Source organism: Dama dama, chromosome 12 (genome assembly GCF_033118175.1).
Source record: "Dama dama isolate Ldn47 chromosome 12, ASM3311817v1, whole genome shotgun sequence".
Lineage (NCBI taxonomy): Eukaryota > Metazoa > Chordata > Mammalia > Artiodactyla > Cervidae > Dama > Dama dama.
The window spans coordinates 50,660,897-50,674,858 of record NC_083692.1 but is presented as its reverse complement, the minus strand read 5'-3'; the positions used below and the strand labels follow the sequence as shown (position 1 = coordinate 50,674,858).

Below are 13,962 nucleotides of genomic sequence, written 5' to 3'. Positions count from 1 at the left end.
AGCCATGAAAGCCACTGTCATTGAGAAAGCTGGAATAGGATAATCTCCTTTCTGCTGCAGTACAGTGGGGATCTGTCATTTACAGTACAATAGATTCAGTAGCCTAGTTTAGAGAAATACAAATTTATTAAGTGAAAGATAAGTAGAAAGAATCCCCAACTCTTTGAATATAAATTTGCCATATAGAATTTGATCAGTAGTCTGTCAGCTTCTGAGCTGTAAACAGCAATTTCTCCTTCTGATATATATTTTTAAAAGAATCAACTTCAACTTTATATGGAGTAAGACAGGCTTTTCTATTCTTAATTTATTCTTTGATTAATTCTTTGATAAATTCTTTGATTTGTTATACATATTTTAACATCTTTAGTACTATAGTTTTCCTCTTATATATTTTGCTCTTTTTTTAAAACCAGCAGTGAATATCCTTTTTACAGGTTCCAAAGCTTTTGTTTCTCTGCCACATTTCTCTGCTGTCATTAAACTACATGTTTATATCATAGGCTGCATGTATCATATAGTACAGTATTTTTGGATATTTGTCCTTAAGAGTGATCTGTGCCGATTTTGTGTTACTTGCATTGTCAGCAGACTGTACATCTCACTCTTTCCTGTGATGTGATAATTCACATATTTTATAACTTGTATATGCTGAAATCTTTTTTTCCCTGCTTGGGAAAAAGATTAGTTGGATAATTTTATCATAAAGTTTATAATCCTTTATTCTTATTCATCAGTAAATACTATAGAAACTCAAGGATTCATTTGGTTTTTCTTTATATGTTGTGGTTAATATAGTGGTTCTTTAACTGTGCGCCATGGACTAGCAGTATCCATATGACCTGGGAACTTGTTAGGAATGTAAATTTATGGGCCTCACTTAGGTCTACTGTCTCAGAAACTCCAGGTGGTGTGGAGCCCATCAGTCTTCATCTGAAGAAGCCCTCCAGGTGATTCTGATGCATTCTAAAGTTAGAAAACCAACATATTAATATTTTTGCTCACAAAATGTCTCCTGGGCAAATGATTAGATGATCTCAGACTAAAAACTTCCTGCCGTTTTCTATTTTCAACTCCAGACTGTTGTTCATTAAGAATGTAGTGGTTCTGAGAGAGCTTGGTCAAATTTTTCTGAATATTCAGATATCTGCATGTCTACTTGAAAAAAAAGACTATATATTTAGAACAGTTTTAAATTTATACAGAAATTGAGCTGATAGTATAGAGTGTTATCCCCCCTACCTTTCTATTTTATAACAGCTTACATTAGTATGATACATTTGTTACACTTAATGAACCAGTATTGGTACATTATTGTTAACTAAAATCACCCCTTAGTTTATTCAGATTTCTTATTCAGATCCTTTTCCCATTCCAGGATCTTGTCCAGGATACAACCATACATTTAATTGTCATTTCTCTTTAGTCTCCTCCTAGCTGTGATGATTTTTCAGACTTTTCTTATTTTTTATAACCTTGACAGTTTTGAGGCGTATTGGTCAGGGATATTGTTGGATGCCCCTCTGTCATAAGTCTGTTTGATGTTTTTCTCATGATTGAACTAGGGTTTGGGGGACAGTTAGTTTTTCTGTCTAGTTTGTGATGTCTGGACCACTTACTTTATGAAGTACTGTTTATTTTATTAAAGTGACAGTAGGCAGAGTTTTGGTTTGAGAATGCTAGGCCACATTACTTGTATTTTTGTTGTTGTTCTTCATCTGATGCCTTCTTCTTTTACTCTGTGTTAAACCCCCAACTCTAGCTCTCACAAGCCTTTTCCTAGAAGCTTCTGGAGGAACAGCTAGGCAGGGACGGAAGAATGGGGCCAGAGTGGGAAAGAGAAGGGCTCTTTGTTCTTTTGACACAACTTTTTCTAAAATAGGATACCTACCCTGACAGCTTTCTTCTTCATTTCCCTTTGCCCTTAGACTACCTGAACTGAGTTTATTTGGTTTGCATTTTATTTGTTTTTATAAGCAACTTTATGTATTTGCTCTTACTAATTAATTCAGTTCCCTTGTGATGTATAGGTGTTATTTTCTCCATTCTACAGACGAGGAAAGTTGGATTACAACCCAGTACCACAAAGAACCTAGAATCTGGACCTTTTGACGCCACGTTTTGTGCATTTGGTAGTTATTTTACTCCGTATTATTATAATATAACAGCCTACCTTTATCTCTCTAAGACATTTCCAAGAAGAAGTTGAAATGTTTCCTGAATCTAAGTAGAGATGGAATCTGTTTCCTTCTTAAGAGAGAGGAGTCATGTGTGTGTGCCAAGTCACATCAGTCGGGTCTGACTAGAATTTAGGCATCGTTTTGGGTAATTGTCATGAGATAAAGAGAAGAATTCTGGATTGGGAGCTAGTGTACTGGGTCCTTGTCTGTTCTGTCTCTGTAAATTCAGGTAAACCATGTTATTTCAGCTTATTTATTTTTCATTGTAATTTCTTCTGTCTTTGCCCTTCCTTTGTGATTTAATGTTTCTGTATGCAGATCTTAGTAATGCTAGTTTTAGACTAATTTTTTGCAATAATATTTTATAGCTGATCTCTTCAGCTTGTGGTCTGTTGCTTGTCTTAACCTTTTTCATTTTTATTTGACCTAATTAATTTCTATTGTATTATTTAGCTTAATTTCATTTAATTCTGCAGCTGTTTCACTATTCAAATATATAGTAGTGAAAAGAATTTTGTTGTGATACTGTTGTGTTAATTTTCACAGGATAGTTACTCAAATTACTAGCTGTAGTCTTCTTCATTGACTCAGTTAATGTGGAAAAAACAATGAGAGTTGAAACATTCCAATAATGTTTCTTGTGTTTTAGTCTTTTTTTATGCTACTTTTTATTTGTTCTCTTAAAATTTTTTATTGTGGTTGGGTTCTGCCTTCAGTTTCCTTTTAGTGAGAAAAACAGTTCCTCCTGCCCTGACTCCATAATAAGTAGAAACATCTGGTAAACTGGGCTAACTTGGAGGCTTCCATGTGAAATCATACAGGACCTAGAAGGGAGCTCTAGAAAGGGAGGAGTCTGGTCTCCGAAACGAAGTTAGTCTTGAATAGGAAACTGGAAAGATTAAACTTCTCTTTTTATAAGCAAAGTTTTGTGTTAAGCAGGTAGTAAGTAGTCTCTTATTTAGAGACTGAAATGTCAGTCCCTTCACAAAGTAAATTCTGTATATTAGATAGCCCTTTGTTGTACTTCATTTGCTACACTCTTCTAACATGATTTTTGAGGGGGTCGTCTTTGTTTTATTAAGGCATATTCTGCTCACCTGTTACCCACCTTAACTGTTATCAGTTAACCCAGTGAACATAGTCTCAGTTTGCCAGGTCACTGAAGAAGGCTGACTGTGGAATTCATCTGCAGAGCCAATCCTGAACCATTGAGTATTCCTCTGACCATTTGTGAAGAACATTTTGAGGGACATTTCATTTGGTAGAGATCTTCTTTTCTGTTTTTCTTTTTTAGAACCTGTCTGGCAGTATACTAACTTCTGCTTCAGAATTACTGCTCATATTAATGTTGAATGGTCAGCATGCTACTATTGTTGTAGATGTTTAGGCTTGCTCTCACCAAAACTGTATTTATGGATTCTTTCAAGGCATTAAACTTACCCTTGTAGGTTTTATAATTTTTTTTCTTTTGGGGAATTGTTCTAACAAGTTTAGGACTGATATTCTGTGACTAGCCCTCAGACTATCTTGTAGATAGAAAAATGTTTCTGTTTCTTTGTTGGTCTTTGAGTTATCCATTCATCATTGTTATTCATAATTTGTATTTTTCAGTGATGACTGTGTAGTAAACTTTTAAATTTACAGTGTAAAGCAATTACTGAAATTGAGTTATGACTTAGCTGTAGGTATTTCTAACATCATTAATTCAGTTTCTGGCATATCTAAAATTGTTATAGTATTTAAAAAGTTAAATCACAACTAATAAAGTTAGACATAGTATTGTATTTCTTTCTGTATAACTGAATTATTCCAACATATGCTGTTAGTCTGTAAAAAGAGCAAACTTTCCAGATAAGCAATAGTTATTGAAACCAAAAGCAGTTAAGTATATTAAACTAGATATGAATTAAAAAGACTGTATTTCAGAAGACTACACTCAAATTTATGCATTATCTTTCCTTAAATTAGATAGACCTTAAAAATATAGGAAGTACATTATTGGAGTTTTTAATATGTGCTGTTTACTTTTTTTTTAACTGATAAAGATTTGCAGTGTGGAGTCTTCTATGCTTAATTCAAGTCTGACAGTACAGCACTGGACCAATTTGCGTATGACACATCTTCAATAAGGCAGGATATTAATTTGCTACTTATTTAAAACTATAATATGTAGACTGTAATTATTACATACAGAATGCTTATTTATATCTTTTCTAGTTTCTAGAATAGTGATACAGTCCTTCGGACTCCAAAAGTAAAAGTAGATTAACAGAATATGTTAAATATTTGTAAGTCATTTGATGTTATCTTTCTATTCAGTTTTATGTGTAGAAAACATAGTAAATATTAAATACAGAGGTTCTCAATCTTTTGCCCTTTAAAATCTGCATATGTGACTTAGTCTTTCAGTTTAGTTTTTTATGAAAGCACATTATCATTTCAGTTTCTTGAATTGTATCATAATAGTCATTAAATTTATTATATGTTTTCCTGTACTTTCTAATATTAAAAGGAACAAGGCAACGGTTGTAGTTTCTTGCCATTCTTGCATATCTTTTTTTTTTTTTTTTGAACTTTTAATTTTGTATCTAGGTATAACCGATTAACAATGTTGTGATAGTTTCAGGTGGACAGCGAAGGGACTCAGCCGTACATGTGCATGTATCCATTCTCTCCCAAGGCCCCTTCCCATCCAGGCCGCCACATTCAGGCTTCTTGTTGGTTATCCATTTTAAATATAGTATGTCTTGCACATCTGTTTTGAATTGCTTTCCTATTATATACTTTATCAGAGATTATAAATGTTAGACTTTAAAAGATGTAATTTGGTTGTAACTTTGTGTGTAGAAAGTTAATTTGAAATAATTAGATCATTTATCAGAATATCCTAATCCATTTGATTGTATTTTAATGAAAAAATGCAAATAATCTCTTAAAATGTGAATGTAAACCAAAGTATTTTCCCTGAAAGTCTTTAGTAGTTATTTAAAATACTGTGATCGTCTCAGTGCAGTGTACGTAAAAGCAAGGATTGGCCAGTTTCTAATTTGCTGATGTTCTTTTTTTTAATTTCTAAAATTGACTGCATTTATATGTGAAAACACTTTTATATTGGTATTAAGCTCTGAAGTTTAGGAACTGTAAATGAACAGATGAAATACAAAATGATTTCATATTTTTCATACAAGTAAAAGATGAAGACTGAAATTTGAAAATATCTTCAAGTCATGTTGGAAAATCATAATTGAGGTTTTTGAACCTATTTTGGAAAAATATTCAAACTTGCCAAAAAGTTGCAAGAGTAGTATAGTGAACTCCTGATAAATTAATCAGTTAACATGTTACCACATTTGCTTTTTCTCCCTTCCCACTTTCTCTCCTTCGTTCCTTTTTTCTTTTACCCACTTGACATTTTTTGAGTTTTATTGAGATATAATTGACAAATAAAATTGTAAGCTATTTAAAGTGTACAATGTGATTTGATATTTGTATGCATTGTGAATGCATGATTCCCGCCACCAAGTTTAATACATCCATCGCCCCACATATTTACATTTTTCCTTTTTGTGTGTGAGAATGTTTAACTTCTGTTCTCTTAGCAGATTTGATTTATATAATACCATGTTTTTAGCTATAGTCATCATGTGTTACACATTAGAACCTCAGACTTTACTCATCTTACAACTTGAAGTTTGTACCTCTATCAGCCTATATCCTCCACACCCTAGCCTCTACTACTTTTTTCTTTTTAAAGAGTACATAGTACATTGTCTTTTAGGACATGAATCACATACTCCTGTGCATCGCTATTATTATTTGTAGAAGTGACTTCCTTAGCATCTCCTTGAGAATATTTTGTCAGCTTTCATTTAACTTAAATATAAGTTTTCTTCTTGAAAAATGAAAAAGTATAGGCTTTGACCCAGTGTAAATGCTGAAATATTTAAATTTAACAGAATCTTAAATATGTGTTTTGCTCAATTAAGAGGAGTAAAAATTTGGAGACATTTTGATTATGAAGAGGAACATTTTATAAGGGCTTTGTATTCAATCCTGAGAATTTATTTGTGCCATAAAAACTTTGATTTGAAATGACTTTGTAATCGTTGACCAAAGAAACTTTTTAGAACTTGATATATGTATATACCAAGTTTGGACTCAAAATACATATAAAATGTTTCAAGTTAATATGGCATTTATTAGAGAATTATTTGGGGGGTGAAGATGCTAATTTTAGCCATTTTTTGTTTTGAATTAGGAAGCTCTGGAGGAATATGTGAAAAAAGTAAGCTCTATTCAGATGGTAAGAAGAAGTCTTTAAACACTGGAATTATTACTGTTCAGAACTATGGGTCTCATGTACCCCCCAAAGTCTCTCACATTACCTTTGCTCATGAAGTTGGACATAACTTCGGATCTCCAGTAAGTATTGCCTAATTATTAGTTTCTTTTTTTAAGTTGCTGGTCTTTCATGTTGTGTAATTTTTGTTGATACTGTTTACAGTGAAAACAAGTCCACATGAATGCTTAGTTTTTATATGTCAAAACACAGTAATGTACTTGGCCATAGTACTGAAAAGGAGGAAGATCGAATGCTTGTAATTAAAATAAGAAAAGAAGCACAACAGTGCCAGAATTATACGAAGGCAGGAATTTTGTCTCTTTCATTCACTCCTGACCTTGGAACAGTGCCTGGTACAAGACTCATTCAAATATTTATTGAGTGAGAATCACTTTTCATTGTTTAAAGTTCTTTTTTCATTGTTTGAATGTTAGCAAATTGCATTTTTTTTGCTTGGTTTCTATTAAAGCATTATTGGGGTTTACTAGATTTGTCTTTCTCTACTTAGCAGGTTATTTAAAAATCTTTCAGTATTAAAACTTGGTAACATGCGCAAAAGTAGAGAAAGATAGTACCACAATCTTACGTTCATCCTACAGGACAGAGGTCAACAAACATTTTCTGTAAAGGGTCTACTAATAAACTAGGTTTGTGGGGCAGCGTTTGGTCTCTGTTGCATATTTTTCTTTGTTTTGTTATTTTTTACAATCTTTTAAACATGGAAAAACCATTCTTAACTTAGGTCATATGAAAACAGGCTGTGGGCTGCTGTTTGCTGACCTCTGATTCAAATTCAGCGATCATCAAGATTTTGCCACATCTTTCTGTATTTCCTTTTCTTTGTGAGGTGTTAGAAACAAAGTCATTCACCCTTCCATATTTCAGTGTGCATTTCTTAAAAAATGAGACATTTTCTTCTATAACCACCACATGGTTATGATACTTGACAAAATGAATAATTCTTTGGTGTTATTTAATACCCTGGGGCTTCCCTGTGGTTCAGATGGTAAAGAATCTGCCTGCAGTGTTGGAGACCTGGGTTTGATACCTGTGTCAGGAAGATTCCAGTGAAGGGAATGTCTACCGACTTCAGTATTCTTACTTGGAGAATTCCATGGGCAGAGGAGCCTGGCTGGCTACAGAGTCGGACATGATTGAGAGACTAACACTTTTACTTTCACTTTTTCAATATATAGTCTATTGTATTGATTTTTAAGTGAACCGAAGATTAATATACATGGAAGTACAAAATACTGAAAGGTATTCTGTCTTTGTGATTTTGGTGGGGCTTATTAAAATTACAAGTTTGGGAAATTTTCATTTGAAAACTGTATAAATTCATTTGTACTTTATCAGTTGTAAAAATGGGAATTTTTGAGTTTGGAAAAAAATTGAATTCTAATAACTTAAAATTCTCAAGCTCTTACTTAATGTTTCCACAGTTCATAAAATGTAAGTGTCCTCTCACTAAGTTGCAAGTCTTTCTTCTTCTAATTCCAATCAGGAATGGATGGATAAAGTCTTTGAAATATGTCTAATATCTCTACCTCTTGGCTGCTTTGGTGATCTGTTCTTAAAAAAGAGTAATTGAAATTTTAAAGATGAGCAAAGAACTCTTGTTCATGGTTAACTTGCATTTTCAAGGTCAGTTAAATGTCCTCAACTCTCCCAGTCAACTTCATCCAACCCTTACCAGGGGAATTTTAGTATCCTTCCAACTACCCTTCAGTTCATGAGTCTAGGACCTCTCAACCTCTCAAAGTTTAATGTGCATACAAATTACTGAGGATCTTACAGTGTAGATTCCATTTTAGTGGGCCTTTGATGGGGCCTTAGTGTCTGTTTCTAAGACTCCCATGTGATGCTGCTGCTGCTGATCTGTGGATCACACCTTGAGTGGGATATCTACTGTCTTCTCTTTGCACTTCCCATCTAATTTGTCTTCTAACTGGTTGCCAGAAAAGTGTTTTTTTTTTAATACATTAATGTAATATTACTTATTGTTGAATGTATAAATTGGTTCACATTTTTTTGCTTACCTTGTTATCTTTTCCTGTCATACCAGACTACTTCTAATGATTCTGTCATGCTCAAATACACCTCATTCCTTTGTGTATATTGTTCATGATACTATACATAGAGTACACATGATACTATACTGTAGATAGCAGGTGCTTAGTAAATTTGTTTTCAGTAATTTAATATTGAGATCAGCCAGACCATGAACTCCTGAGCCTGTCTTCTTTGACATTTTTGTCTAAAATCTGTCTTTATGTCTTCTGTCATATATCTGTACTATATCAATGTTACTTTCTGTCTGAGTGGTTCACTGTATTGTGTATATTTATTTATGTGAAATTCACTTAGTCCTGTCTCTTTGTGACCCCATGGACTGTAACCCTCCAGGCTCCTTTGTCCATGGAATTCTCCAGGTCAGAATACTGTAGTGGGTAGCTGTTGCCTTCTCTAGAAGATCTTCCCAATCCAGGGATTGAACTCAGGTCTTGCACATTGCAGGCAGATTCTTTACCATCTGAACCACCAGGGAAGCTATCCTAAATGTTCATTGCACACCTGTTGTTAACCAGTTTATAAACATTGTTGGAAATTTGCAATCAAGAGGCGAGTTCCCTTCTCCCAGTATGAAAGTCTTAATGTATTTACTCTCAGCAGATTAATCTTTGTCTAGGTATGTGCGTGCTAAGTCACTTCACTTGTGTCTGACTCTTTGCGACCCTATGGACTGTAGTCCACCAGACTTCTCTGTCCATGGGATTTTCCAGGGAAGAATACTGAAGTGAGTTGCCATTTCCTCCTCCAGGGGATCTTCCCAACCCAGCGATCAAACCCATGTCTCTTATGTCTCCTGCATTGGGCACGCAGGTTCTTTACCACTAGCCCACCTGGGAAGCCCTTGTCTAGGTATAGTTCTAGTCATTCTGATCATGTCACTTCTGCTTATAACCCTACATCCAATACCTGTTGATATTGCTAATACAGTTTCCTTAACTTATTTATAGGGTTTTCCATAATTTGGGGCTTAACTTATTTATAGGGTATTTATAGGGTTTTCCATAATTTGGGGCTAAGTATGTTTCCTGTGTTATTTCCTCTTCCCTGTCAAATTAAGTCATTTAAAAAAGTGTACTTCTGCCAAGAAGCCAATTCCTTCCCATCTCTGCCTGTTGAAATCTTGATCCATGTTGCTATATAATATAAGTTAATATGGCCCTTTTGTCAGGCAGTTTGGCAGTATGTTTCAAAATCTTTAAAGTGTTTGACCTTTTAATGCAGTAACTCTACCTTTGGGAACCGAACTAAAAGAAATAATTGCAGAATGTGTCAAAGATTGATGTGAATTAAAAAAAAAAAAGATATCCATTGCAATTAGACCTTCACTGATTTTTTTCTTCTTTATGAAACAGTGGCCCCTGAAAGAGCAAATTATCTTTCCTTTTCAGAGGCTAAAATAACGGTAAGGTCTAGTCTAAAGGAGAGTCCTCAAGCTTCCATTGTTCTTCTGATGAGAAAATTACATCTAATCAGATGACCTGAAAACCCTATTTTACTTCCTGTTTATGTAACTTTATATTCTTTTTGACAGCATGATTCTGGAACAGAGTGCACTCCAGGAGAATCTAAGAATTTAGGACAAAAAGAAAATGGCAATTACATCATGTATGCAAGAGCAACATCTGGGGACAAACTTAACAACAATAAATTCTCACTCTGTAGTATTAGAAATATAAGTCAAGTTCTTGAGAAGAAGAGAAACAACTGTTTTGTTGGTATGTATATTTTCCCAGCATTTTAATATGAATATTTTCAAACATTCAGAAAACTGGAAAGAATTAAATAGCAAACACCTGTGTATCCACTATTACCACCTTTATATTTTACAGTTGTTAGCACTTTAATACATTTGCTGTATCACATAGGGGGCTTCCCTGGTGGCTCAGATGGTAAAGAATCTGTCTGCAATGCAGGAGACCAGGTTTGATCCCTAGGTTGGGAAGATCCCCTAGTAAAGGCAATGGCTACCCACTCCAGTATTCTTGCCTGGAGAATTCCATGTTCAGAGGAGGAGGCAGGCAGCCTATAGTCCATGAGATCGCAGAGTTGGACACAACCGAACAGCTAACACTTATCACATATGTATCAATCTATTCATCTCTCAATCCATGTTTTATTGTTACTGTAATTTAAAATGGATTTGGGATATCAGGATACTTCACTCTAAGCCCTTTAGCCTATATTTTTTACATAAGTGAAATACACAAATCAACTCTACCCTTTGATGAGCTTTGACAAATGCATCTCCCTGTGTAACCTAAGCACCTGGCAAGATGTACAACATTTCTGTCACCCAAGAACATTCTCTCATTTCCTTTCCCCATCAGTCTCGGCACCCGTTTCATAATAAATGGATTTATTTCTCCATAGATAAATTTTGGCTTGTTTTCATATAAGTGGAATCATACAGTTGGCATTCTTTTGTGGAAGGCTGCTTTCACTCATCATACTATTTTGAAGTTCATTATTAGTGTTTTGTACCTTTTTTGGGGGGGGGGAGCTAGGTAGAAGTACATTATATGAATTTATCACAGTTTACTTATCCTCTCTCCTGTTGAATGAACACCTGGGCTTTTCAGGTTTGGGCTATTATGAATAAAGTTGCTGTGAATTTTTTTCTTATTGTGGTAAAATATATATAACAGAGTTTATATTTAAACTAGTTTTAAGTGTACCATTCGGTGGCATTAAGTACATTTACCGTGTTGTACAACCATCACCGCTTTTCCATTTTCAAACTTTTAAAAAAATCACCCCAGATAGAAATTCTGTAACCGTTAAGCAATTAACTCCTATTTCTCTCTCTCCCCAGTTTCTAGTAACCTCTATTCTATTTTGTGTCTCTGTGCCTTTGCCTATTCTAGGAACCTCATATTAGTGGGATTATGCTTTTTTATCTGATTTATTTCACTTAGCATAGTATTTCCAAGATTCACACAAGCTATAGCCATGTATCACAATGCCATTCTTTTTTATGGCAGAATAATACTCGGTTTAAGGGATATACTACATTTTGTCTATCCACTGATCTGTCTTGCCTCTCTTGGGGCATTTAATATGTTCTAAATACCCCTCCTTATATTACATTTTTGGGGATCCTTCTCCCATTTCATAAGATTTTAAGTTACTTGAGGGTAAACACTGAGGCCTGCTCACATTGCACATAAACAGCAGTCTCAGATACGGCACCAAGGGGAAAGAACTGAAGACGTTTTCCAGATAAGCACGGCTTTTTGGGTTTTTTAGCTGCATTTTTTTGTTTTGACATAAAATTGTTGTAACACTATGTCCTTTTGTTTTTAATTGAAATTTATATCGAGATAATTTAGATTCCCATGCAGTTTAAGAAATAATGGAGATTCCATATTCCTTCACTCAGTTTCCCTCAATGGTAACATCTTGCAAAACTGTGTAGTACAGTGTTACATACAATAAGGATGTTGACATTGATTAACAGTCCACAGATCTTATTTGGATTTCCCCAGTTTTTCATATTTTCATCTCTGTGTGTGTGTAGTTCTATACAGTTTTACCATTGTAGGTTTATGTGTCTGTCACCATAGCCATGATTAAGAACAGTTCCATTGGGACTTCCCTGGTGGCCCAGACAGTAAAGAATCTGCCTGCAGTGTAGGGGGCCTGGGTTCAATCCCTGGGAGAGGAAGATCCCCTGGAGAAGGGAATGGCTACCCACCCCAGTATTCTCGCTTGGAGAATTCCATGTTCAGAGGACCCTGGTGGGCTACGGTCCGTGGGGTCACGAAGAATCAGACATGACTGAGTGACTAACACTTTCACTTTGGCTGTCTAGTGCTTGGGACCACATGCTCCTAATGCAGGGGGCATGGGTTTGATCCCTCATCGGGGAGTTAGGATCCCATATGCCACATGGTGTGGCCTGAAAAAAAAAAAGAACAATTCCATTACCACTGTTTTATAACCTTAAAAAGCAACCTCCTCCTTCTTGCCTCTCACCTGCCCCACTAAATCATTCTCCATTTCTAAAATTTTGTCACTTCAAAAATGTTCTATAAATGGAACCATACAATATGTAACTTTTGGGGATTTTTCACTTGATATCATTGCTTGGAAATTAATCAAAATTTTTACCTGTGTCATTAGTTTGTTCCTTTTTATTGCAGGTAGTATGTGTGTACCTCAGTTCATTCAGCCATTTTTCTGTTAAAGAATATTTGGGTTAACTTCAGTTTTGGGCTGTTATGAATAAAGCAGCTATAAACAGTTTAGGCTTTTCATATGAATATAGGTTTCAGATGCTTCCAAATCGAACTGATAGGTCAGTATAGCAGTTGTTTGTTTTTATTTATGTTTTTATGTTTTGGCAGAAACTGCCAAACTGTTCTCCAGAAGGCTGTGCTATTTTACATTCCCACCAGCAGTGTATGAGTCGTCTAATTTCTCTCTATGCTTGTCAGCTTTTGGTATTTTTTATTTTATCCACTGTGGTATATGTATAATGTTAATTCATTGTGGCTTTACTTTGTATTTTTATGATGACTAATGACATTGAATATCATGTGGTTTTTTGCCATCTGTATATCTTCTTTGGTGAAATGTCCATGTTTCTTGGCCACTGAGGTTTTTTTTTTTTCTGTTGAGTTTTGATGGTTCTTTATGTAGTTCAGCTGCTAGTCACTTATCACATATTGGTCTGCATGTATTTTCTTCCTTTCTGTAGCTTGTCTTTTCATCCTCTTCACAGTCTTTTCCAGAGCAAAACTTAAATTTTAAGAAGATTCAAAGTCAATTTTTACTTTTATTGATTGACTTTTTCTTATAAAGCCTTCATTTTCTTTTGAAAGGGCAAATTAAAATTACATTGATATTATCATTTTTGTTATTATTCTCAGTGATAGAAGTGACATATAGATTCTTCATTTGTAAACTAGAGTTTTACAATAAGCTTTCTGATTGAAAATGACTTTAAAAATTATGAACATATTTACCTTTCTCTGTCTGGCTTCACTTAATATGATGATCTCTAGGTATATCCATGTTGCTGCAAATGGCATTATTCATTCTTTTTATGTCTGAGTAATATTCCTGTGTCTGTGTGTGTGTGTGTGTGTACACCACATCTTTATCCATTCATCTATTCATGAACATATGTCTTGGCTGTTGTAAATAGTGCTTCTTTGGACATTGGGGTGCATGTATTTTTTCAAATGAGAGTTTTCTCCAGATAAATGTCCAGCAGTGGGATTGCAAGATTATGTGGTTTTAGTTTTTTAAGGAAACTACATACTATTCTCCAGAGTGGCTACACCAGTTTACATTCCCATCAACAGTGTAGGAAGTTTCTTTTTTCGCCACCTATTCTCCAGCATTTATTATTTGTAGACTTTT

The 13,962-nt window shown here is 34.6% G+C and overlaps 1 protein-coding gene across 1 annotated transcript in view; it reads left to right on the top strand.

Annotated features, from left to right (window-relative positions):
• The window catches only part of ADAM10 (ADAM metallopeptidase domain 10), a 136,850-nt gene that overhangs the window by 99,922 nt on the left and 22,966 nt on the right, over nt 1-13,962 (top strand). The window contains exons 9-10 of the mRNA XM_061157255.1: nt 6,439-6,602; nt 10,127-10,310. Coding sequence (XP_061013238.1) covers nt 6,439-6,602; nt 10,127-10,310 — 348 coding nt within the window. The remainder of the gene's footprint in view (nt 1-6,438; nt 6,603-10,126; nt 10,311-13,962) is intronic.